The following is a 26150-nucleotide window of genomic DNA, read 5'->3' as shown; positions in this document are numbered from 1 at the left end:
GTATTAGAAGGTGAGGCTTCCATACACGTTCCCTTCTATCCCCCAATATCTGCTGTACTGATAAGTGTATGAGTATGATCTCAGGTATTAGTATGAAATCATGTCTGACAGAGCAAACTGAGGGCTCTACTTATAGGAAATTCATTCAACTATTTTTATTTTATACCGACCTCTAAGTGTTTGTGAAATCTTCCACCCCAAAATGTACTCAGCCAATGCGAGGTAATGACTCCATTTTTATTTTTCTCCTGCTATCAATGGCCAACACGGTACAACACTTCATCCATGTCTTTGGTGATCTCTGATCTCCTTATGAACTGTTTCTTACATGATGAAGATCAGCCATGGAGTATATCTGAGGTGTATATCAGGGTATGCTTCTTCCCCACATGTCCAGCAACATTCATATACAAGACATTTCCCGCACTCACGAATACACCTCAAGGGTTGTGTGGGGTCCCTGGTGTACAGGAAGACAGGACTTCAGTGAGGAGCAATTCCCTCACTCAGGACAGGAATACGGCTTCTCCCCGTGTGAGATCTCTGGTGTGTGTAAAGATTGGACTTATCTGAAAAACATTTCCCACACTCAGGACACGAATACGGCTTCTCTCCCGTGTGAGATCTCTGATGTGTGGAAAGATTGGACTTCTGTGAAAAACATTTCCCGCACTCAGGACAGGAATACGGTTTCTCCCCTGTGTGAGATCTCTGATGTTTGGAAAGATCGGACCTATCTGAAAAACATTTCCCACACTCAGGACAGGAATACAGCTTCTCCCCCGTGTGAGATCTCTGATGTGTGGAAAGATTGGACTTCTTTGAAAAACATTTCCCACACTCAGGACAGGAATACGGCATCTCCCCCGTGTGAGATCTCTGATGTGTGGAAAGATTGGACTTCTCTGAAAAACATTTCCCGCACTCAGAACAGGAATACGGCTTCTCCCCAGTGTGAGATCTCTGATGTGTGGAAAGATTGGACTTCTCTGAAAAACATTTCCCACACTCAGGACAGGAATACGGCATCTCCCCTGTGTGAGATCTCTGATGTCTGGAAAGATTGGACTTCTTTGAAAAACATTTCCCACACTCAGGACAGGAATACGGCATCTCCCCCGTGTGAGATCTCTGATGTCTGGAAAGATCGGACTTCTCGGAAAAACATTTCCCGCACTCAGGACAGGAATACGGCTTCTCCCCCGTGTGAGATCTCTGATGTGTGTAAAGATTGGCCTTCAATGAAAAACATTTCCCACACTCTGGACAGGAATACGGCTTCTCCCCCGTGTGAGATCTCTGATGTGTGTAAAGATTGGACTTCTCTGAAAAACATTTCCCACACTCAGGACAGGAATACGGCTTCTCTCCCGTGTGAGATCTCTGATGTTTGTTAAGATCGGACTTTGTTGAACAACATTTCCCGCACTCAGGACAGGAAAACGGCTTCTCCCCCGTGTGAGATCTCTGATGTTTGTTAAGATCGGACTTTGTTGAACAACATTTCCCACACTCAGGACAGGAATACGGCTTCTCCCCCGTGTGAGATCTCTGATGTGTGGAAAGATTGGAATTATCTGAAAAACATTTCCCGCACTCAGGACAGGAATACGGCTTCTCCCCCGTGTGAGATCTCTGATGTATGGAAAGATGGGACTTATATAAAAAACATTTCCCACACTCAGTACAGGTAAGTCTCTTATTTGTTGGAAGGACGGCACCATCCCGCACAGTCTGAGTTTCCTCAGGATAAGAGGAATACGATGGTCCGGCACCGTCCCGCACAGTCTGAGGTTCCTCAGAATAAGAGGAATACGATGGTCTGGCACCATCCCTCACAGTCTGAGGTTCCTCAGGATAAGAGGAATACGATGGTCCGGCACCGTCCCGCACAGTCTGAGGTTCCTCAGGATAAGAGGAATACGATGGTCCATCTACACTGTGTGGTGCCGGATGGACATTTGAGGTAGTCGGGTTTTCTCCTGGACTATACTGTGTGATGTCCTCATCTTCTACTTTACAGTCTGGAGACAAAGTGAGACAATCCTCTGAGGTTTTCCTCATCTCCCGTCCATCTACTAAAATAGAAATACAAAGATTATTACTAGACATGAGCTGATTGGTTCCCCTAAACCAGGACTCCGCCCACATCAGGCAGCTTTGTCTCTGAGGATCTTACAATTCCCCCCTCAAGGTAACTAGTAAATGGGTCCTCTGATCTCCTACCAGATCATTTCTTTATTCATGGACCTTAGTCAGAGAGTGAGGAAACAACGAGAACTGTCTTTTATAGGAGTGACAGTGATGAGGGGATTATAGGACGAGTGTCCCCTCCCCCTCTATTACACATTATCATCTTCCCAACACAAGAAGTCCCGCACTTCCTTATTAAGTCCATGATGGGAAAACGTATTGACTCGAGTATAAGCCCAGGGTGTCCATCTGCATGCCTCACTTCGCCTCACTGTGCCCATGTCCATGCCTCACTGTGCCCATGGGCATGCCTCACTGTGCCCATGACTAGACTTACATTTAACATGAGAGTATATAGAAGGGGTGCCCGAACTTGGTGCTTCCCGGCCGTAGGTCCCCCGGACAACAAACTTTGCACACTTGTAGAAGAAGAGTGGGGCTATATGTGTGCCAAGTTTGGGGTCCAGGGGACCTACAGCTGGCCGGTACCGGGTCCCCAAAGCCTGGGAGATCAGGCGCTAAAAGGTGACTCGAGTAGGGGGGCAATTTGAGCACCAAAAAATGTGCAGAAAACCTCGGCTTATACTCGAGTATATACGGTATTTTTGTTTTATTTCTAAAGACGTTCCATATCACAAGGGCTAAATGTGTGTCTGTAGTGCGTGTTCAATCCTTCATACCAGAAATAAGAAGATCTGATTGGATTTTTACTCCAGGAGTATATCATGGGTTTGGCAATTCTAGAGAAAGGTGTAAATAATGATTGTGAACGGAGCGAGGGAGCGGCGAGGAGACAGGACACTGTGCATGTCTAGCGATGTGTGTGACAGATATTTCTATGGAATAAAGTCAGAGATCTTATAGATCTATACTATGTGGAGAGTTCTTCTTGTCTTGGGTCTGAGAATATACAGACCTATCCCTCCACCCGGCACTGCCAGCAAACATCACAACTAGTAACCCCGGGAGAATTCCTCTGTCAGAGATCTCGCTAGATCCGGGGATGGGGCAGAAGACCTAAGACACATACCCCAGATGACTAAGACAAGCAACACCTATGGGGGGAAAAATGAACATTTTACTAGCAGCTGAACCCCAGAATGTCCATAAATCCATCCTAGATACATGAACTGTGTCTGCAGCACAGAGAAGGAAGATTATCCCAGAGAAATACAGGAATACGGGGAACACAGCTCAGGAAAGTGACCAGGGGATTACAGGCTGATATCACCCAGTCCCCGCCTTACTCTGGACCAATCAGTGAGCAGTATGGGTGGAGGAATGGATTTAGTGTTAATGACCCACCTGTGCTGATCTCTGTAGGAGTGTCCTCCTCTATAAATGTCCCCGTTATTCCATCCTCCTCCATAGACTGCTGATCATCCCTCACATACGTCTCTTCTTCTTCTGATTTCACCTCAAATTCTATATCGATTGGATCTCCACTCTAAACCAAGAGAATGAGAGAGAATATCATCTGTAAGATATAATCTTTATTATTGTGACATCACATCTATAAAATCCACACATCTCCCCACAAGTCCATGTCTAGATGTTCCGTCCCACCAACCTTTAAATAAGGAGGGATGGTGTGACCTTCCTGTGTGGAATCCCGGGAATACAGAGGACGGGGACATCTCTCTGGGGGGTCTCTGTAGCTGGATGACTCCACCATGGTGTCCTGGTACTGATCTTTGTGTTCTTCCTTTATCACCCCATCCTCATCATCCTCCTCTTTTATCTCTTCTTTAATATTGACCAGTGTGGAATCCTGAGGACGGGGACATCTCTCTGGTGGGTTCCCATTACTGGATCCATCTGTAGGAAACACACACACTGACTGAATCCATTGTTTCTATGTGTTTATCAGATGATGGGGGATCTAGGTGGAGCCTCCGTACTGCTCTCTCCTTTACAATAAAGTCTCCTCTTACCCGGTGATGTGAGGGGCGGCTGATTGTCCATCATGACGTCCTTCCCGGCACCGCTCATGTCTCCTGTCAGCAGTTTGATGATCTCTCTGGTGACTTCTAGAATCTTCTTTGTATTTCTCTATTCTATCAGGGAGGGGGTGGAGGCAATGTGATTATCATATGATCTCCAGACTTCACAGGAGGAAAACTCTAGATTTGAACACATATAGTAAAATCAAATGACATTCCCAGAATCCTCCTCACCTCACCAATCAGGTCTTCTTTTTTATCAAAACTCCACTGGGATATAATTTACCCAGACAGGGCCCCCCACTCTGTAGGTTAAAAGCTTATTGCAAGGATTTCTGGGACCAACAATCTTGCTTTTGCTTGTGAGAGGGACATTGGGAGGAGGAGCTGTGAGGTCAGTGTGATGTCATAGAATTCTCTGACTCTAGATGGAAGAACATTAGAAGGAGGAGCTGTGAGGTCAGTGTGATGTCATAGGATTCTCTGATTCAGGATGGAGGGACATTGGGAGGAGGGACTGTGAGGCCAGTGTGATGTCATAGGATTCTCTGATTCTGGATGGAGGGACATTGGGAGGAGGAGCTGTGAGGTCAGTGTGATGTCATAGGATTCTCTGACTCTGGATGGAGGGACATTGGGAGGAGGAGCTGTGAGGTCAGTGTGATGTCATAGGATTCTCTGATTCTGGATGGAGGGACATTGGGAGGAGGAGCTGTGAGGTCAGTGTGATGTCATAGGATTCTCTGACTCTGGTTGGAGGGACATTGGGAGGAGGAGCTGTGAGGCCAGTGTGATGTCATAGGATTCTCTGACTCTGGTTGGAGGGACATTGGAATGAGGAGCTGTGAGGCCAGTGTGATGTCATAGGATTCTCTGATTCTGGATGGAGGGACATTGGGAGGAGGAGCTGTGAGGTCAGTGTGATGTCATAGGATTCTCTGACTCTGGTTGGAGGGACATTGGGAGGAGGAGCTGTGAGGTCAGTCTGATGTCACAGGATTCTCTGACTCTGGTTGGAGGGACATTGGGAGGAGGGACTGTGAGGCCAGTGTGATGTCATAGGATTCTCTGACTCTGGTTGGAGGGACATTGGGAGGAGGAGCTGTGAGGTCAGTGTGATGTCATAGGATTCTCTGACTCTGGATGGAGGGACATTGGGAGGAGGGGCTGTAAGGCCAGTGTGATGTCATAGGATTCTCTGACTCTGGATGGAAGGACATTGGGAGGAGGAGCTGTGAGGTCAGTGTGATGTCATAGGATTCTCTGACTCTGGATGGAAGGACATTGGGAGGAGGAGCTGTGAGGCCAGTGTGATGTCATAGGATTCTCTGGTTGGAGGGACATTGGGAGGAGGGGCTGTGAGGCCAGTGTGATGTCATAGGATTCTCTGACTCTGGTTGGAGGGACATTGAGAGGAGGAGCTGTGAGGTCAGTGTGATGTCATAGGATTCTCTGACTCTGGATGGAGGGACATTGGGAGGAGGGGCTGTGAGGCCAGTGTGATGTCATAGGATTCTCTGACTCTGGATGGAAGGACATTGGGAGGAGGAGCTGTGAGGCCAGTGTGATGTCATAGGATTCTCTGGTTGGAGGGACATTGGGAGGAGGGGCTGTGAGGCCAGTGTGATGTCATAGGATTCTCTGACTCTGGTTGGAGGGACATTGAGAGGAGGAGCTGTGAGGTCAGTGTGATGTCATAGGATTCTCTGACTCTGGATGGAGGGACATTGGGAGGAGGGGCTGTGAGGCCAGTGTGATGTCATAGGATTCTCTGGTTGGAGGGACATTGAGAGGAGGAGCTGTGAGGGGCGCTCTGTGAGGTATCTGTACACAGAGTAATTTCTCCCGGGTGCGTCACACTTCTCCTAAATAATAGATGAACGTTGTCTTTAGGCTTTGCCAGGACACATCATATTCCTGTGATCTCCGTCTACTCCGGAGACTTCACTGATCACATTTTAGGATGAAGATCTGAGACTGGGATCATTATGGAGATATTCACTATTAATTATATTTTTCCCTCTTTCTTCCTACTTGTATCTTATAAAATAAAGACATACACATTCCAATCCCCCCTACATACCCCCCCCCCCCATCTCTAATAAACGTCATATAACTGTTAGTATAGACTGAGGAGGTGAGAAGGTGATTGGTGGGAAAGGTGACACATCTCCAAGTGGGGAAGTGTTCCGATCACAAGTGGGGAAGTGTTCCGATCCTGAAGGGGTTAATCTAGGTCTCCACACTATGGCCCGGATTCACAAAGCACTTACGCCGATGTATCTTGAGCTACGCCGCATAAGTGTAAATATGCGACGTCGTATCTATGCGCCGTACACATAGAACCAAGATACGCCAAAAAAACTGACTTCATCCGACGGACGTAACTTGCCTACGCCGGCGTAGAGTGGGCGCATATTTACGCTGGATGCATTTGGAACTCCCATTGATATTCGATGCAAATGAGGGAGATACGCCGATTCACAAACGTACTTGCACCCGGCGCATGTTTTAAGCGATTTGCGTAAGGGTTACGTCCGGCGTAAAGTTATTCCCCATATAGGAGGCGCAACTCATGCAAAGGTATGGACCATGGAACGAACGCGGTCAAAATGTACGTTGTTTACGTAGTACGTGAATAGGGCTGGGCATAGGTTACGTTCACGTCGTAGGCAGTGATTCGACGTATCTTAGGCAGTTATTTTGACGTGACTGTGAGCATGCGCACTGGGATGCATCCAAGATACGACGCATGCGCCGTTCATTTTTAGTACTTGTTTGAAGCTCAGGCCATCATTTCCATGGGGTCACGCTTCATTTAAATGTATCACGCCCACTTCCAGCTACTTTGGCTTACGCCGACGACTATACGCTACGCCGGCGCAACGTTGGGAGCATTTGCTATGTGAATTCCATGCTTGCCTCTCAACGTTGCGCCGGCATAGCGTAAAGAAGATACGCTATGCCCGCATAAAGATGTGCCCAGGTATGTGAATCAGAGGTGTATTTAGGTTTTTAGCTGCCCTAGGCCTGACTAAACTCGTGCGCCTCCTAATTTAAATATGACCCACCCCTTCCTGTTACGGCCACACCCTGTGTTGTTTAAGACCCGCCCTGAAATTTTCGAGTGAGGACACTAGTTCTGAGGGCCTGGGGGGGGGGGGGGGGGCAATGGATTCCCTTAAATTACTTAGATTTCCTCTTACTTCCTGGTTGCCTATAGAGCAGGAAGTGAAGGGAAATCTTTGCGATGGGACAGGGATGGTAAAAAAGAAACTGACAGGGGCTATAACCCTCCCTTACTCTACCCAAGATGAAAAGAAAAAGTGTAGCCTATAGTTCTACTTTAAGTAGATGGTGCAGCAGAAACATATAGCACAGTGAGGAAGGTTTGTGGTCCAGGATGATAAAACAGTCAAAATTGGAAGCGCCCACCCCCCCCCCCCCCACACAGTTGCGGAATGCCGCCCGCCCGCATACCAGAAGCAGCGCGGCTGCTTTTTGGGGCGCTAGACTAATTTTCCTAACAGTGTAGCGCAAGCCGGCGGGGACTCTTTTTGTGCTGCCCCCCTGCAAAGTGCTGGCCTAGGCCAGGATACAGCTCTGATGTGAATCCGGGCCTATATATGTGTGTATCATCATCTGCTGGAGATAAAAGACGTCACAGTGACTATGGAGGAAGAGGACGGACATGACGGGGTTACTGGGTGTAAATAGAAGAAAAGATCTTATTACCTCCTCTGCTGCCTCTTCCAACGACGTCTTCTCTCTACTTCTTCCCGACTCACCTCTCACCCGGAACTTCCTGTCTGTACCTGACATCACTTCCTGTCTTCCATAGAGACTTCCTGTCTGCCATCTTGTGGATCTCAGAGGAACTGCAGAAACATCTCGTAGTGTGAACACGGCCTTGTGCTGTGTGTGTATGTACTGTATATCCTTTTAGATGGGTCATCTAGGGTAAGGTGACCAGATTCTTAAAATGAAATCCGGGAACATATTTTTTTTTTTTACTAGTAATGGTGGCAATCAGCGACTCTCTGCCCGTCGCCGTCCGCCTCACAGCTTGTCAAGTCTCACTCTCCGTGCCCCGGCTACTACTAGGTGGGGAGCGGAGGAAGATCATTCCGCCAGGGAAGGCAAGGAGATAAGCAGGTGGCTGGCCAGGACTTGAGCCAAGGCAGAAGAACATAAAAGCGGAGCTGAATGGGCATGCGCCCGAAACTGAAGAAATATTCCCTCTGCTCCGACCAGCACATGATCATCAGAAAGGGGCACAGATAGGGTTGCCACGTTGCCACTTCATCCCTTTAAAACCGAACACATATTAATTACACAGGTTCTGTGGCTAATTAAGGTGGTAATTAGACTCATTTGGTGCCTTACCTGCATTAAATTAGCCTCAGAACCTGTGTAATTCATATGTGTTTGGTTTTAAAGGGATGAGGTGGCAACCCTAGGCACAGATAATGGAAAAAAATACACCCCCCCCCCAAGCTAGTAGGAGCGGCGAAGTGGAGGTGTGTAATTCATTTTTTTTTTATTCTGCACTGAATGGCCCAGATTCAAGAAGCACTTGCGCCCGCGCAACCATAGGTTACGCAGTGCAAGTGCTTACTTGCTCCGGTGTAACGAGTGCTCCTGATTCAGGAACCTCGTTACACCGACTTCAGGCTAAAATCTGCGCGGCATAAGGCTCTTATGCCTCGCAGATTTTAGGCTGCATTCTTGCGGGGGCCGCTAGGGGGCGCTCCCATTGTGTATCAGCGTGTAGTATGCGGTGGCAACCGCATACTACATGAGGTGGCAACCCTATCTGTGCCCCTTTCTGATGATCATGTGCTGGTCGGAGCAGAGGGAATATTTCTTCAGTTTCGGGCGCAAAATCGTTGCCCTGCTCCCCCGCAAATATCGCGCAATTCTACTTGAATCTGGGCCAATGTCTTTAAAATTGCCTCAGCCCCTGTTCAAATTCAATCCGGGGACAAAACCGGGCACAGGCTTGGTCCGGGGACAGTGTCCTCAATCCGGGGACTGTCCCCTAAAACCGGGGATGTCTGGTCACCCTAATCTAGGGTTGCCACCTTTTCATCAAGCCAAACCCGAACACTTTAGCGTTACACTGCAATTTTTTTGTAGTATAAACATACATACATATACATATATTTTGTGATGAAATAAAACATTTAAACACTATTTATTATAAAGGGGGGGGGGCGGGGGAGGTCTATGCTGCTGATATAAAGGGGGGCCCCTGGGGAGGTCTATGCTGCTGATATAAAGGGGGGCCCTGGGGAGGTCTATGCATGCTGCTGATATAAAGGGGGCCCTGGGGAGGTCTATGCATATGCTGATATAAAGGGGGGCCTCAGGGGAGGTCTATGCATGCTGCTGATATAAAGGGGGGCCTCAGGGGAGGTCTATGCATGCTGCTGATATAAAGGGGGCCCTGGGGAGGTCTATGCATGCTGCTGATATAAAGGGGGGCCTCAGGGGAGGTCTATGCATGCTGCTGATATAAAGGGGGCCCTGGGGAGGTCTATGCATATGCTGATATAAAGGGGGGCCTCAGGGGAGGTCTATGCATGCTGCTGATATAAAGGGGGGCCTCAGGGGAGGTCTATGCATGCTGCTGATATAAAGGGGGCCCTGGGGAGGTCTATGCATATGCTGATATAAAGGGGGGCCTCAGGGGAGGTCTATGCATATGCTGATATAAAGGGGGCCCTGGGGAGGTCTATGCTGCTGATATAAAGGTAGGCCCTGGGGAGGTCTATGCAAGCTGCTGATATAAAGGGGGCCCTGGGGAGGTCTATGCATGCTGCTGATATAAAGGTAGGCCCTGGGGAGGTCTATGCGTGCTGCTGATATAAAGGGGGGCCTCAGGGGAGGTCTATGCATGCTGCTGATATAAAGGGGGGCCTCAGGGGAGGTCTATGCATGCTGCTGATATAAAGGGGGGCCTCAGGGGAGGTCTATGCATGCTGCTGATATAAAGGGGGCCCTGGGGAGGTCTATGCATGCTGCTGATATAAAGGGGGGCCTCAGGGGAGGTCTATGCATGCTGCTGATATAAAGGGGGGCCTCAGGGGAGGTCTATGCATGCTGCTGATATAAAGGGGGGCCTCAGGGGAGGTCTATGCATGCTGCTGATATAAAGGGGGGCCTCAGGGGAGGTCTATGCATGCTGCTGATATAAAGGGGGGCCTCAGGGGAGGTCTATGCATGCTGCTGATATAAAGGGGGGCCTCAGGGGAGGTCTATGCATGCTGCTGATATAAAGGGGGGCCCTTGGGGTGGTCTGTGCATGCTGCTGATATAAAGGGGGGGCCTGGGGGAGGTCTATGCTGCTGATATAAAGGGGGGCCCTGGGGGAGGTATAGACCTCCCCCAGGGCGGCGGGCCCCCCCTTTATATCAGCAGCATGCACAGACCACCCCCAGGGCCCCCCTTTATATCAGCAGCATGCACAGACCACCCCCAGGGCCCCCCTTTATATCAGCAGCATGCACAGACCACCCCCAGGGCCCCCCTTTATATCAGCAGCACGCATGTATAACAGGGGGGGCCTGGGGGCTAACAGAGAGCACTGTCTGCTAAGCACACTAATGCCCCGTACACACGATGAGAAAATCATACGAAAAATGCCGCATTCGGAAAGATTGTTCGATAATCTAATCATTAGTACACGTCTGTCGTATGCGATTTAGGCTGGTCGTACGCAATTTGTAGAAGGAACAAGATTGAAAATTTTCCTCGGATGTGAACACAACGAACGATAAACGTATAAATGGTATACGGTAGTCGGGAGTAGAAGTGCGCATGATCGGGAAACGACCCGGAAACACATAAAGTAAACAAACAATTGCTGGTCTATTGTTCATGGAAAGAGAGACATGTTGTGAAGACAGTGTTGCACACTGTGCAGGAGATTGTGGGCATTATTTATAGGTGTAGTAGGTGATGTGTACTCCTGATGTTGTTTATCACATAACATAGTGCGTTTTGTTTTCTGCAGTACAGGTATGACATGAACATTGTGCAAGCATAAACTTAATGTAGTACACAAAAGAACATTTTCAATCCAATTATTATTTTTCAATTGTCACTCTTGTTCCTCCAAACATAAATACTCCCCTGTCTACATCTAATATAATGTGACACTTTGACAGATGGTGACTGACAGGCGGCTGCCACTGATAGGCACTAATAGATGGTCCTGATAGGTGGCACTCATGGGCACTGATAGATGGCACTCTTGGGCACTGTGAGGTGGCTGGCACTGAAATGCCGAAAACAATTAAACGAGGAAAGGATTAGACATGCAGCGACGCCCATTATGGTACACCCTGCACTTGGCTGCAGTAAGTCGTCAGTAGACATCTTGTTATACCCAGCCCAAAGAATATGGGCTGTGTGTGAAAAGATGTCCGCTGTTTGCTTGCTGCAGCCGAGTTCAGGGTATACCAAGATGGGCGTAGGAATGTTCAGCCGCTGACTTTGACCGCATTTGACAGTACCAATCGTGATGCCTCATACACCTTATACACCCCTGACATTTTACCCTGTTCCACTGCAGGTGAGGACTCGCTCTTTGTCCGCCTACTCCGCACAATGACTCCACCCTTCCCCTCTGTCCACCGACTCCGCCCATCCTCTCTGCCCACTGACTCCACTCACCCACTCCTCTTATACACTGACCGCTGACCAGGTATCGGATAAAGCACCGTGAGCATAGTGTGAGTACAAGTACTTGCGCAAAAGCTATATATGGGTCCCGATACCGATACTATTATCGGTATTGTGACAACCCTAGTCCTAATGATCAAATTATGCAAACATTACTAATACAAAATTTTAATTGTATATCATTAACCCCTTAACGCCCGCCCCACGACTATAGATGTCCGCAAAATGGCACGGACAGGCAGAAGGACGTATATATACGTCCCTCCCTAGATGCGGGTGCGGGGTCGTTTATCTATTAGTTTATATCCGCTCCGTCGCGATCATTCCCCGGAGCTGAAGAACGGGGAGAGCCGTATGTAAACATGGCTTCCCCGTGCTTCACTATGGCGCTGCATCGATCGAGTGATCCCTTTTATAGGGAGACTCGATCGATGACGTCAGTCCTACAGCCACACCCCCCTTACAGTTGTAAACACACACTAGGTGAACCCTAACCCCTACAGCGCCCCCTGTGGTTAACTCCCAAACTGCAACTGTCATTTTCACAATAAACAATGCAATTTAAAGCGGGAGTTCACCCATTTAAAAAAAAAAAATAAATCTCCCCTTAGCTTCCTGCTCGTTCGGTCTAGGGGAATCGGCTATTTATATTAAAATAGGTGCAGTACTTACCCGTTTTCGAGCTGTATCTTCTTCCGTCGCTTCCGGGTATGGGTCTTCGGGAGCGGGCGTTCCTTCTTGATTGACATTCTTCCGAGAGGCTTCCGACGGTCGCATCCATCGCGTCACTCGTAGCCAAAAGAAGCCGAACGTCGGTGCGGCTCTATACTGCGCCTGCGCACCGACGTTCGGCTTCTTTCGGAAAATCGTGACGCGATGGATGCGACCGTCGGAAGCCTCTCGGAAACCTGTCAATCAAGAAGGAACGCCCATTCCCGAAGCCCATACCCGGAAGCGACGGAGAGGATGCGTCTCGTAAACGGGTAAGTACTGCACATATTTTAAAATAAATTGCCGATTCCCCTAGTAATAACGAGCAGGAAGCGAAGGGGGAAAAGTGCCCTCTAAGGGTGAACCCCCGCTTTAAATGCATTTTTTGCTGTGAAAATGACAATGGTCCCAAAAATGTATCAAAATTGTCCGAAGTGTCCGCCATAATGTCGCAGTCACGAAAAAAATCGCTGATCGCCGCCAATAGTAGGAAAAAAATAATTAATAAAAATGCAATAAAACTATCCCCTATTTTGTAAGCGCCATAAATTTTCCGCAAACCAATCGATAAACGCTTATTGCGATTTTTTTTACCAAAAATAGGTAGAAGAATACGTATCGGCCTAAACTGAGGGAAAAAAAAAATGTTATATATGTTTTTGGGGGATATTTATTACAGCAAAAAGTAAAAAATATTGCATTTTTTTCAAAATTGTCACTTTATTTTTGTTTATAGCGCAAAAAATAAAAAACGAAGAGGTGATCAAATACCACCAAAAGAAAGCTCTATTTGTGGGGAAAAAAGGACGCCAATTTTGTTTGGGAGCCACGTCACACGACCGCGCAATTGTCTGTTAAAGCGACGCAGCGCCGAATCGCAAGACCTTGCCTGGGTATTTAGCTGCAAAATGGTCCGGGGCTTAAGTGGTTAATATCCCAAAATCATATCATTCTATAATAAGCACTCCAAAGAACAAGTGAAATAATATAACTTTATTCATATTTTAACATTTATGCTTATGTTTTAATAATGTCTGGTGGTATGTAGAAGTGATAAATAGATTATTGAAATATAAAACAACTATAATATGCAAACAATGCAACACTATAAACCCAAAAAATGAAAAAAAAAAAATATTTGAAAGCAAGATTTAAAACCACAAAAAAAAAAAATCATTCTTATAACTGTGTCACATTGTAGTCATGTGACCAATGAGAAGCTGGCCTTTACCCAGCAGAGTAATGAGAAGCTGGCCTTTACCCAGCTGAGTAATGAGAAGCTGGCCTTTCCCCAGCTGAGTAATGAGAAGCTGGCCTTTCCCCAGCTGAGTAATGAGAAGCTGGCCTTTCCCCAGCTGAGTAATGAGAAGCTGGCCTTTCCCCAGCTGAATAATGAGAAGCTGGCCTTTCCCCAGCTGAGTAATGAGAAGCTGGCCTTTCCCCAGCTGAGTAATGAGAAGCTGGCCTTTCCCCAGCTGAGTAGTGAGAAGCTGGCCTTTCCCCAGCTGAGTAATGAGAAGCTGGCCTTTCACCAGCTGAGTAATGAGAAGCTGGCCTTTCCCCAGCTGAGTAATGAGAAGCTGGCCTTTCCCCAGCTGAGTAATGAGAAGCTGGCCTTTCCCCAGCTGAGTAATGAGAAGCTGGCCTTTCCCCAGCTGAGTAATGAGAAGCTGGCCTTTCCCCAGCTGAGTAATGAGAAGCTGGCCTTTCCTCAGCTGAGTAATGAGAAGCTGGCCTTTCCCCAGCTGAGTAATGAGAAGCTGGCCTTTCCCCAGCTGAGTAATGAGAAGCTGGCCTTTCCCCAGCTGAGTAATGAGAAGCTGGCCTTTCCCCAGCTGAGTAATGAGAAGCTGGCCTTTCCCCAGCTGAGTAATGAGAAGCTGGCCTTTCCCCAGCTGAGTAATGAGAAGCTGGCCTTTCCCCAGCTGAGTAATGAGAAGCTGGCCTTTCCCCAGCTGAGTAATGAGAAGCTGGCCTTTCCCCAGCTGAATAATGAGAAGCTGGCCTTTCCCCAGCCGAGTAATGAGAAGCTGGCCTTTCCCCAGCTGAGTAATGAGAAGCTGGCCTTTCCCCAGCTGAGTAATGAGAAGCTGGCCTTTCCCCAGCTGAGTAGTGAGAAGCTGGCCTTTCCCCAGCTGAGTAATGAGAAGCTGGCCTTTCACCAGCTGAGTAATGAGAAGCTGGCCTTTCCCCAGCTGAGTAATGAGAAGCTGGCCTTTCCCCAGCTGAGTAGTGAGAAGCTGGCCTTTCCCCAGCTGAGTAATGAGAAGCTGGCCTTTCACCAGCTGAGTAATGAGAAGCTGGCCTTTCCCCAGCTGAGTAATGAGAAGCTGGCCTTTCCCCAGCTGAGTAATGAGAAGCTGGCCTTTCCCCAGCTGAGTAATGAGAAGCTGGCCTTTCCCCAGCTGAGTAATGAGAAGCTGGCCTTTCCCCAGCTGAGTAATGAGAAGCTGGCATTTCCCCAGCTGAGTAATGAGAAGCTGGCATTTCCCCAGCTGAGTAATGAGAAGCTGGCCTTTCCCCAGCTGAGTAATGAGAAGCTGGCCTTTCCCCAGCTGAGTAGTGTGAAGCTTGCCTTTCACCAGCTGAGTAATGAGAAGCTGTCCTTTCCCCAGCTGAGTAATGAGAAGCTGGCCTTTCCCCAGCTGAGTAATGAGAAGCTGGCCTTTCCCCAGCTGAGTAATGAGAAGCTGGCCTTTCCCCAGCTGAGTAATGAGAAGCTGGCCTTTCCCCAGCTGAGTAATGAGAAGCTGGCCTTTCCCCAGCTGAATAATGAGAAGCTGGCCTTTCCCCAGCTGAGTAATGAGAAGCTGGCCTTTCCCCAGCTGAGTAGTGAGAAGCTGGCCTTTCCCCAGCTGAGTAATGAGAAGCTGGCCTTTCCCCAGCTGAGTAATGAGAAGCTGGCCTTTCCCCAGCTGAGTAGTGTGAAGCTGGCCTTTCCCCAGCTGAGTAATGAGAAGCTGGCCTTTCCCCAGCTGAGTAATGAGAAGCTGGCCTTTCCCCAGCTGAGTAATGAGAAGCTGGCATTTCCCCAGCTGAGTAATGAGAAGCTGGCCTTTCCCCAGCTGAGTAATGAGAAGCTGGCCTTTCCCCAGCTGAGTAATGAGAAGCTGGCCTTTCCCCAGCTGAGTAATGAGAAGCTGGCCTTTCCCCAGCTGAGTAATGAGAAGCTGGCCTTTCCCCAGCTGAGTAATGAGAAGCTGGCCTTTCCCCAGCTGAGTAGTGTGAAGCTGGCCTTTCCCCAGCTGAGTAATGAGAAGCTGGCCTTTCCCCAGCTGAGTAAGCCTTTCCCCAGCTGAGTAATGAGAAGCTGGCATTTCCCCAGCTGAGTAATGAGAAGATGGCCTTTCCCCAGCTGAGTAATGAGAAGCTGGCCTTTCCCCAGCTGAGTAATGAGAAGCTGGCCTTTCCCCAGCTGAGTAATGAGAAGCTGGCCTTTCCCCAGCTGAGTAATGAGAAGCTGGCCTTTCCCCAGCTGAGTAATGAGAAGCTGGCCTTTCCCCAGCTGAGTAATGAGAAGCTGGCCTTTCCCCAGCTGAGTAATGAGAAGCTGGCCTTTCCCCAGCTGAATAATGAGAAGCTGGCCTTTTCCCAGCTGAGTAATGAGAAGCTGGCCTTTCCCCAGCTGAGTAATGAGAAGCTGGCCTTTCCCCAGCTGAGTAATGAGAAGCTGGCCTTTCCCCAGCTGAGTAATGAGAAGCTGGCCTTTCCCCAGCTGAGTAGTGTGAAGCTGGCCTTTCCCCAGCTGAGTAATGAGAAGCTGGCCTTTCCCCAGCTTAGTAATGAGAAGCTGGCCTTTCCCCAGCTGAGTAATGAGAAGCTGGCCTTTCCCCAGCTGAGTAATGAGAAGCTGGCCTTTCCCCAGCTGAGTAATGAGAAGCTGGCCTTTCCCCAGCTGAGTAATGAGAAGCTGGCCTTTCCCCAGCTGAGTAGTGAGAAGCTGGCCTTTCCCCAGCTGAGTAGTGTGAAGCTGGCCTTTCCCCAGCTGAGTAATGAGAAGCTGGCCTTTCCCCAGCTGAGTAATGAGAAGCTGGCCTTTCCCCAGCTGAGTAATGAGAAGCTGGCCTTTCCCCAGCTGAGTAATGAGAAGCTGGCCTTTCCCCAGCTGAGTAATGAGAAGCTGGCCTTTCCCCAGCTGAGTAATGAGAAGCTGGCCTTTCCCCAGCTGAGTAATGAGAAGCTGGCCTTTCCCCAGCTGAGTAATGAGAAGCTGGCCTTTCCCCAGCTGAGTAGTGAGAAGCTGGCCTTTCCCCAGCTGAGTAATGAGAAGCTGGCCTTTCCCCAGCTGAGTAGTGTGAAGCTGGCCTTTCCCCAGCTGAGTAATGAGAAGCTGGCCTTTCCCCAGCTGAGTAATGAGAAGCTGGCCTTTCCCCAGCTGAGTAATGAGAAGCTGGCCTTTCCCCAGCTGAGTAATGAGAAGCTGGCCTTTCCCCAGCTGAGTAATGAGAAGCTGGCATTTCCCCAGCTGAGTAATGAGAAGCTGGCCTTTCCCCAGCTGAGTAATGAGAAGCTGGCCTTTCCCCAGCTGAGTAATGAGAAGCTGGCCTTTCCCCAGCTGAGTAATGAGAAGCTGGCCTTTCCCCAGCTGAATAATGAGAAGCTGGCCTTTCCCCAGCTGAGTAATGAGAAGCTGGCCTTTCCCCAGCTGAGTAATGAGAAGCTGGCCTTTCCCCAGCTGAGTAATGAGAAGCTGGCCTTTCCCCAGCTGAGTAATGAGAAGCTGGCCTTTCCCCAGCTGAGTAATGAGAAGCTGGCCTTTCCCCAGCTGAGTAATGAGAAGCTGGCCTTTCCCCAGCTGAGTAATGAGAAGCTGGCCTTTCCCCAGCTGAGTAATGAGAAGCTGGCCTTTCCCCAGCTGAGTAGTGTGAAGCTGGCCTTTCCCCAGCTGAGTAATGAGAAGCTGGCCTTTCCCCAGCTGAGTAATGAGAAGCTGGCCTTTCCCCAGCTGAGTAATGAGAAGCTGGCCTTTCCCCAGCTGAGTAATGAGAAGCTGGCCTTTCCCCAGCTGAGTAATGAGAAGCTGGCCTTTCCCCAGCTGAGTAATGAGAAGCTGGCCTTTCCCCAGCTGAGTAATGAGAAGCTGGCCTTTCCCCAGCTGAGTAGTGTGAAGCTGGCCTTTCCCCAGCTGAGTAATGAGAAGCTGGCCTTTCCCCAGCCGAATAGTGTGAAGCTGGCATTTCCCCAGCTGAGTAATGAGAAGCTGGCCTTTCCCCAGCTGAGTAGTGTGAAGCTGGCCTTTCCCCAGCTGAGTAATGAGAAGCTGGCCTTTCCCCAGCTGAGTAATGAGAAGCTGGCCTTTCCCCAGCTGAGTAATGAGAAGCTGGCCTTTCCCCAGCTGAGTAATGAGAAGCTGGCCTTTCCCCAGCTGAGTAATGAGAAGCTGGCCTTTCCCCAGCTGAGTAATGAGAAGCTGGCCTTTCCCCAGCTGAGTAATGAGAAGCTGGCCTTTCCCCAGCTGAGTAGTGTGAAGCTGGCCTTTCCCCAGCTGAGTAATGAGAAGCTGGCCTTTCCCCAGCTGAGTAATGAGAAGCTGGCCTTTCCCCAGCTGAGTAATGTGAAGCTGGCCTTTCCCCAGCTGAGTAATGAGAAGCTGGCCTTTCCTCAGCTGAGTAATGAGAAGCTGGCCTTTCCCCAGCTGAGTAATGAGAAGCTGGCCTTTCCCCAGCTGAGTAATGAGAAGCTGGCCTTTTCCCAGCTGAGTAATGAGAAGCTGGCCTTTCCCCAGCTGAGTAATGAGAAGCTGGCCTTTCCCCAGCTGAGTAATGAGAAGCTGGCCTTTCCCCAGCTGAGTAGTGAGAAGCTGGCCTTTCCCCAGCTGAGTAATGAGAAGCTGGCCTTTCACCAGCTGAGTAATGAGAAGCTGGCCTTTCCCCAGCTGAGTAATGAGAAGCTGGCCTTTACCCAGCAGAGTAATGAGAAGCTGGCCTTTACCCAGCTGAGTAATGAGAAGCTGGCCTTTCCCCAGCTGAGTAATGAGAAGCTGGCCTTTCCCCAGCTGAATAATGAGAAGCTGGCCTTTCCCCAGCTGAGTAATGAGAAGCTGGCCTTTCCCCAGCTGAGTAATGAGAAGCTGGCCTTTCCCCAGCTGAGTAGTGAGAAGCTGGCCTTTCCCCAGCTGAGTAATGAGAAGCTGGCCTTTCACCAGCTGAGTAATGAGAAGCTGGCCTTTCCCCAGCTGAGTAATGAGAAGCTGGCCTTTCCCCAGCTGAGTAATGAGAAGCTGGCCTTTCCCCAGCTGAGTAATGAGAAGCTGGCCTTTCCCCAGCTGAGTAATGAGAAGCTGGCCTTTCCCCAGCTGAGTAATGAGAAGCTGGCCTTTCCTCAGCTGAGTAATGAGAAGCTGGCCTTTCCCCAGCTGAGTAATGAGAAGCTGGCCTTTCCCCAGCTGAGTAAGCCTTTCCCCAGCTGAGTAGTGTGAAGCTGGCCTTTCCCCAGCTGAGTAATGAGAAGCTGGCCTTTCCCCAGCTGAGTAAGCCTTTCCCCAGCTGAGTAATGAGAAGCTGGCATTTCCCCAGCTGAGTAATGAGAAGCTGGCCTTTCCCCAGCTGAGTAATGAGAAGCTGGCCTTTCCCCAGCTGAGTAATGAGAAGCTGGCCTTTCCCCAGCTGAGTAATGAGAAGCTGGCCTTTCCCCAGCTGAGTAATGAGAAGCTGGCCTTTCCCCAGCTGAGTAATGAGAAGCTGGCCTTTCCCCAGCTGAGTAATGAGAAGCTGGCCTTTCCCCAGCTGAGTAATGAGAAGCTGGCCTTTCCCCAGCTGAATAATGAGAAGCTGGCCTTTTCCCAGCTGAGTAATGAGAAGCTGGCCTTTCCCCAGCTGAGTAATGAGAAGCTGGCCTTTCCCCAGCTGAGTAATGAGAAGCTGGCCTTTCCCCAGCTGAGTAATGAGAAGCTGGCCTTTCCCCAGCTGAGTAGTGTGAAGCTGGCCTTTCCCCAGCTGAGTAATGAGAAGCTGGCCTTTCCCCAGCTGAGTAATGAGAAGCTGGCCTTTCCCCAGCTGAGTAATGAGAAGCTGGCCTTTCCCCAGCTGAGTAATGAGAAGCTGGTCTTTCCCCAGCTGAGTAATGAGAAGCTGGCCTTTCCCCAGCTGAGTAATGAGAAGCTGGCCTTTCCCCAGCTGAGTAGTGAGAAGCTGGCCTTTCCCCAGCTGAGTAGTGTGAAGCTGGCCTTTCCCCAGCTGAGTAATGAGAAGCTGGCCTTTCCCCAGCTGAGTAATGAGAAGCTGGCCTTTCCCCAGCTGAGTAATGAGAAGCTGGCCTTTCCCCAGCTGAGTAATGAGAAGCTGGCCTTTCCCCAGCTGAGTAATGAGAAGCTGGCCTTTCCCCAGCTGAGTAATGAGAAGCTGGCCTTTCCCCAGCTGAGTAATGAGAAGCTGGCCTTTCCCCAGCTGAGTAATGAGAAGCTGGCCTTTCCCCAGCTGAGTAATGAGAAGCTGGCCTTTCCCCAGCTGAGTAATGAGAAGCTGGCCTTTCCCCAGCTGAGTAATGAGAAGCTGGCCTTTCCCCAGCTGAGTAGTGTGAAGCTGGCCTTTCCCCAGCTGAGTAATGAGAAGCTGGCCTTTCCCCAGCTGAGTAATGAGAAGCTGGCCTTTCCCCAGCTGAGTAATGAGAAGCTGGCCTTTCCCCAGCTGAGTAATGAGAAGCTGGCCTTTCCCCAGCTGAGTAATGAGAAGCTGGCATTTCCCCAGCTGAGTAATGAGAAGCTGGCCTTTCCCCAGCTGAGTAATGAGAAGCTGGCCTTTCCCCAGCTGAGTAATGAGAAGCTGGCCTTTCCCCAGCTGAGTAATGAGAAGCTGGCCTTTCCCCAGCTGAATAATGAGAAGCTGGCCTTTCCCCAGCTGAGTAATGAGAAGCTGGCCTTTCCCCAGCTGAGTAATGAGAAGCTGGCCTTTCCCCAGCTGAGTAATGAGAAGCTGGCCTTTCCCCAGCTGAGTAATGAGAAGCTGGCCTTTCCCCAGCTGAGTAATGAGAAGCTGGCCTTTCCCCAGCTGAGTAATGAGAAGCTGGCCTTTCCCCAGCTGAGTAATGAGAAGCTGGCCTTTCCCCAGCTGAGTAATGAGAAGCTGGCCTTTCCCCAGCTGAGTAGTGTGAAGCTGGCCTTTCCCCAGCTGAGTAATGAGAAGCTGGCCTTTCCCCAGCTGAGTAATGAGAAGCTGGCCTTTCCCCAGCTGAGTAATGAGAAGCTGGCCTTTCCCCAGCTGAGTAATGAGAAGCTGGCCTTTCCCCAGCTGAGTAATGAGAAGCTGGCCTTTCCCCAGCTGAGTAATGAGAAGCTGGCCTTTCCCCAGCTGAGTAGTGTGAAGCTGGCCTTTCCCCAGCTGAGTAATGAGAAGCTGGCCTTTCCCCAGCCGAATAGTGTGAAGCTGGCATTTCCCCAGCTGAGTAATGAGAAGCTGGCCTTTCCCCAGCTGAGTAGTGTGAAGCTGGCCTTTCCCCAGCTGAGTAATGAGAAGCTGGCCTTTCCCCAGCTGAGTAATGAGAAGCTGGCCTTTCCCCAGCTGAGTAATGAGAAGCTGGCCTTTCCCCAGCTGAGTAATGAGAAGCTGGCCTTTCCCCAGCTGAGTAATGAGAAGCTGGCCTTTCCCCAGCTGAGTAATGAGAAGCTGGCCTTTCCCCAGCTGAGTAATGAGAAGCTGGCATTTCCCCAGCTGAGTAGTGTGAAGCTGGCCTTTCCCCAGCTGAGTAATGAGAAGCTGGCCTTTCCCCAGCTGAGTAATGAGAAGCTGGCCTTTCCCCAGCTGAGTAATGAGAAGCTGGCCTTTCCCCAGCTGAGTAATGAGAAGCTGGCCTTTCCTCAGCTGAGTAATGAGAAGCTGGCCTTTCCCCAGCTGAGTAATGAGAAGCTGGCCTTTCCCCAGCTGAGTAATGAGAAGCTGGCCTTTTCCCAGCTGAGTAATGAGAAGCTGGCCTTTCCCCAGCTGAGTAATGAGAAGCTGGCCTTTCCCCAGCTGAGTAATGAGAAGCTGGCCTTTCCCAAGCTGAGTAATGAGAAGCTGGCCTTTCCCCAGCTGAGTAATGAGAAGCTGGCCTTTCCCCAGCTGAGTAATGAGAAGCTGGCCTTTCCCCAGCTGAGTAATGAGAAGCTGGCCTTTCCCCAGCTGAGTAATGAGAAGCTGGCCTTTCCCCAGCTGAGTAATGAGAAGCTGGCCTTTCCCCAGCTGAGTAATGAGAAGCTGGCCTTTCCCCAGCTGAGTAATGAGAAGCTGGCCTTTCCCCAGCTGAGTAGTGTGAAGCTGGCCTTTCCCCAGCTGAGTAATGAGAAGCTGGCCTTTCCTCAGCTGAGTAATGAGAAGCTGGCCTTTCCCCAGCTGAGTAATGAGAAGCTGGCCTTTCCCCAGCTGAGTAATGAGAAGCTGGCCTTTCCCCAGCTGAATAATGAGAAGCTGGCCTATCCCCAGCTGAGTAATGAGAAGCTGGCCTTTCCCCAGCTGAATAATGAGAAGCTGGCCTTTCCCCAGCTGAGTAATGAGAAGCTGGCCTTTCCCCAGCTGAGTAGTGTGAAGCTGGCCTTTCCCCAGCTGAGTAATGAGAAGCTGGCCTTTCCCCAGCCGAATAGTGTGACGCTGGCATTTCCCCAGCTGAGTAATGAGAAGCTGGCCTTTCCCCAGCTGAGTAGTGTGAAGCTGGCCTTTCCCCAGCTGAGTAATGAGAAGCTGGCCTTTCCCCAGCTGAGTAATGAGAAGCTGGCCTTTCCCCAGCTGAGTAATGAGAAGCTGGCCTTTCCCCAGCTGAGTAATGAGAAGCTGGCCTTTCCCCAGCTGAGTAATGAGAAGCTGGCCTTTCCCCAGCTGAGTAATGAGAAGCTGGCCTTTCCCCAGCTGAGTAATGAGAAGCTGGCATTTGCCCAGCTGAGTAGTGTGAAGCTGGCCTTTCCCCAGCTGAGTAATGAGAAGCTGGCATTTCCCCAGCTGAGTAATGAGAAGCTGGCCTTTCCCCAGCTGAGTAATGAGAAGCTGGCCTTTCCCCAGCTGAGTAATGAGAAGCTGGCCTTTCCCCAGCTGAGTAATGAGAAGCTGGCCTTTCCTCAGCTGAGTAATGAGAAGCTGGCCTTTCCCCAGCTGAGTAATGAGAAGCTGGCCTTTCCCCAGCTGAGTAATGAGAAGCTGGCCTTTCCCCAGCTGAGTAATGAGAAGCTGGCCTTTCCCCAGCTGAGTAATGAGAAGCTGGCCTTTCCCCAGCTGAGTAATGAGAAGCTGGCCTTTCCCCAGCTGAGTAATGAGAAGCTGGCCTTTCCCCAGCTGAGTAATGAGAAGCTGGCCTTTCCCCAGCTGAGTAATGAGAAGCTGGCCTTTCCCCAGCTGAGTAATGAGAAGCTGGCCTTTCCCCAGCTGAGTAATGAGAAGCTGGCCTTTCCCCAGCTGAGTAATGAGAAGCTGGCCTTTCCCCAGCTGAGTAATGAGAAGCTGGCCTTTCCCCAGCTGAGTAATGAGAAGCTGGCCTTTCCCCAGCTGAGTAATGAGAAGCTGGCCTTTCCCCAGCTGAGTAATGAGAAGCTGGCTTTTCCCCAGCTGAGTAATGAGAAGCTGGCCTTTCCCCAGCTGAGTAGTGTGAAGCTGGCCTTTCCCCAGCTGAGTAATGAGAAGCTGGCCTTTCCCCAGCTGAGTAATGAGAAGCTGGCCTTTCCCCAGCTGAGTAATGAGAAGCTGGCCTTTCCCCAGCTGAGTAATGAGAAGCTGGCCTTTCCCCAGCTGAGTAATGAGAAGCTGGCCTTTCCCCAGCTGAGTAATGAGAAGCTGGCCTTTCCCCAGCTGAGTAATGAGAAGCTGGCCTTTCCCCAGCTGAATAATGAGAAGCTGGCCTATCCCCAGCTGAGTAATGAGAAGCTGGCCTTTCCCCAGCTGAATAATGAGAAGCTGGCCTTTCCCCAGCTGAGTAATGAGAAGCTGGCCTTTCCCCAGCTGAGTAGTGTGAAGCTGGCCTTTCCCCAGCTGAGTAATGAGAAGCTGGCCTTTCCCCAGCCGAATAGTGTGACGCTGGCATTTCCCCAGCTGAGTAATGAGAAGCTGGCCTTTCCCCAGCTGAGTAGTGTGAAGCTGGCCTTTCCCCAGCTGAGTAATGAGAAGCTGGCCTTTCCCCAGCTGAGTAATGAGAAGCTGGCCTTTCCCCAGCTGAGTAATGAGAAGCTGGCCTTTCCCCAGCTGAGTAATGAGAAGCTGGCCTTTCCCCAGCTGAGTAATGAGAAGCTGGCCTTTCCCCAGCTGAGTAATGAGAAGCTTTCCCCAGCTGAGTAATGAGAAGCTGGCCTTTCCCCAGCTGAGTAATGAGAAGCTGGCCTTTCCCTAGCTGAGTAATGAGAAGCTGGCATTTGCCCAGCTGAGTAGTGTGAAGCTGGCCTTTCCCCAGCTGAGTAATGAGAAGCTGGCATTTCCCCAGCTGAGTAATGAGAAGCTGGCCTTTCCCCAGCTGAGTAATGAGAAGCTGGCCTTTCCCCAGCTGAGTAATGAGAAGCTGGCCTTTCCCCAGCTGAGTAATGAGAAGCTGGCCTTTCCTCAGCTGAGTAATGAGAAGCTGGCCTTTCCCCAGCTGAGTAATGAGAAGCTGGCCTTTCCCCAGCTGAGTAATGAGAAGCTGGCCTTTCCCCAGCTGAGTAATGAGAAGCTGGCCTTTCCCCAGCTGAGTAATGAGAAGCTGGCCTTTCCCCAGCTGAGTAATGAGAAGCTGGCCTTTCCCCAGCTGAGTAATGAGAAGCTGGCCTTTCCCCAGCTGAGTAATGTGAAGCTGGCCTTTCACCTCCAGAGAAATGGGACGATGGCCTTTCCCCAGCTGAGTAGTGTGAAGCTGGCCTTTCCCCAGCTGAGTAATGAGAAGCTGACCTTTCCCCAGCCGAATAGTGTGAAGCTGGCCTTTCACCTCCAGAGAAATGGGAAGATGGCCTTTCCCCAGGGGGATAATGTGGTGTGGCTCGAGCCCACGTGAATGGTTGAGGGATTGGAGAAACTGAAGGTGTAGGTAGAAATAGTTGTTCTTCCTCCAAACGCGTTCTCTCTGTTAAACGCCCATTTACACCTCTGTGTAAGACCTGGAGCAGTAACAATTCGGCCAACTGTTTCTGCTCAGTGTTCATTTGTTTCAACTTATTTGACACGACAATGGCAAACCCATCATAGTCATCCGGTTTTCGATTCAAGGCAGCGGCTGCTTGTGCTAAAAATGTGGATGTTCCATCTGTATTCTTTCTTTTCTTTGGCCTTGGTTCCGGTCTTGAACCTGCTGAAAGGCTTGCAGTGCTTGCTTCCAAGTTTTCCTGGATGGTATAAAAACAATATTATTTCATATTATTGTGCACTCCTATATTACCTTGTAACATACATCAATAACCATATGTAGTTACCTGTGTCAATAAGTCCTCTCTGGAGGTTTCTAGATCCATATTCATACCATCGGATCCTGGTGAAGTCACAGAGGAAGATGGCAGAGTACTCACAGAAGCTCTTGCATCGACTTCTTCAGTCAGGAACAGCAAACTATCATAATACCATAAACGTGGTCCATACACCTCATCCGTTCCTGCCCCTGACTGTTGTGAAGTGCGAATTTTATTGAGTTCTTTCTTGAAGACAGTTCGCAGGTTTGCAATTTTCTTACAAACATAATCCCTGGTAGGATTGGGACAGACTTCTTTGCATAATTCCATTAATTTGTCCAAAGCCTCCTGTCTCTTATTTCGGTTGTAATAGTCCTTTGATTTGACCATGCATAGGCATGGTAGTTCTCGATACATGTCGATAAATTGAGCGAGAAAATACGGCCTGGTAAATTTGTCAGCCATACCTGTTAAAAACAAAAAAATTTGAAGCTTGTAAAAACAAACTTAAAAATATTGAACTACCACAATTTCATGATTTTTTAAAAATTATATTAATCCCACATTTATTGTAAATAGGCTCTCATCGAGATATGTTTCTATATCTATATATATATATCTCTATATCTCTATATTCATATATTCATATATATATATATATATATATATATATATATATATATATATATTTTGGTTTGTTAAAAAAAATTGGTGTTGTATGCTTGCGTGTATACACACTTTTAAGTACACTTACATTGATATATATATATATATATATATATATATATATATATATATATATATATATATATATATATATATATATATATATATATATATATGTGTGTGTATTTATAATGTAAATGCTGAACAATGCTGAACAAAAAGATATTTTAATTTGTCCCGTCAACCGACAGAACTCTTAAACCAAAATTCACAGAGGAAAGAGATGCAGGCTCAACACAATAATGGGACATAAAGCTATTTATGGAAGACCAAGAGGCTGCTCTGCAAATGACATCAGGAGCCACGTGACGAGCTGCCACCCAGGAAGCTGCCATCCCTCTGGTGGAGTGAGCTGTCACCGCCTGTGGAGGAGCCAAGCCCTTCGCCCTATAAGCCTGCTGGATTGTCTGGACAATCCATGTTGCAATTGTTCTGGTAGAAGCCTTTTTCCCTCTATTACTGCCTGAGTGCAGGATAAACAAATGATCGGAGCGTCTAAAGGGAGACATAAATTGGAGGTACTCAGTAAGGATCTTGCCCATGTCCAGAGGGTGAGTCTCGTTGGAATCCGGGGACCTGAAATTAGG

General features: G+C 49.3%; 1 protein-coding gene across 1 annotated transcript in view; it reads right to left on the bottom strand.

The window, feature by feature from the left end:
* Positions 1-26150, bottom strand: part of LOC120935211 (zinc finger protein 721-like) — a gene marked incomplete at both ends in the record, with an annotated part of 268323 nt that overhangs the window by 62313 nt on the left and 179860 nt on the right. Inside the window, 1 exon segment of the mRNA XM_040347378.1 lies at positions 511-1696. Within this exon segment, the coding sequence (XP_040203312.1) occupies positions 511-1696 (1186 nt within the window).

The sequence above is a fragment of the Rana temporaria genome, chromosome 4, assembly GCF_905171775.1.
Source record: "Rana temporaria chromosome 4, aRanTem1.1, whole genome shotgun sequence".
Lineage (NCBI taxonomy): Eukaryota > Metazoa > Chordata > Amphibia > Anura > Ranidae > Rana > Rana temporaria.
This window is presented reverse-complemented; position numbering and strand designations above follow the sequence as displayed.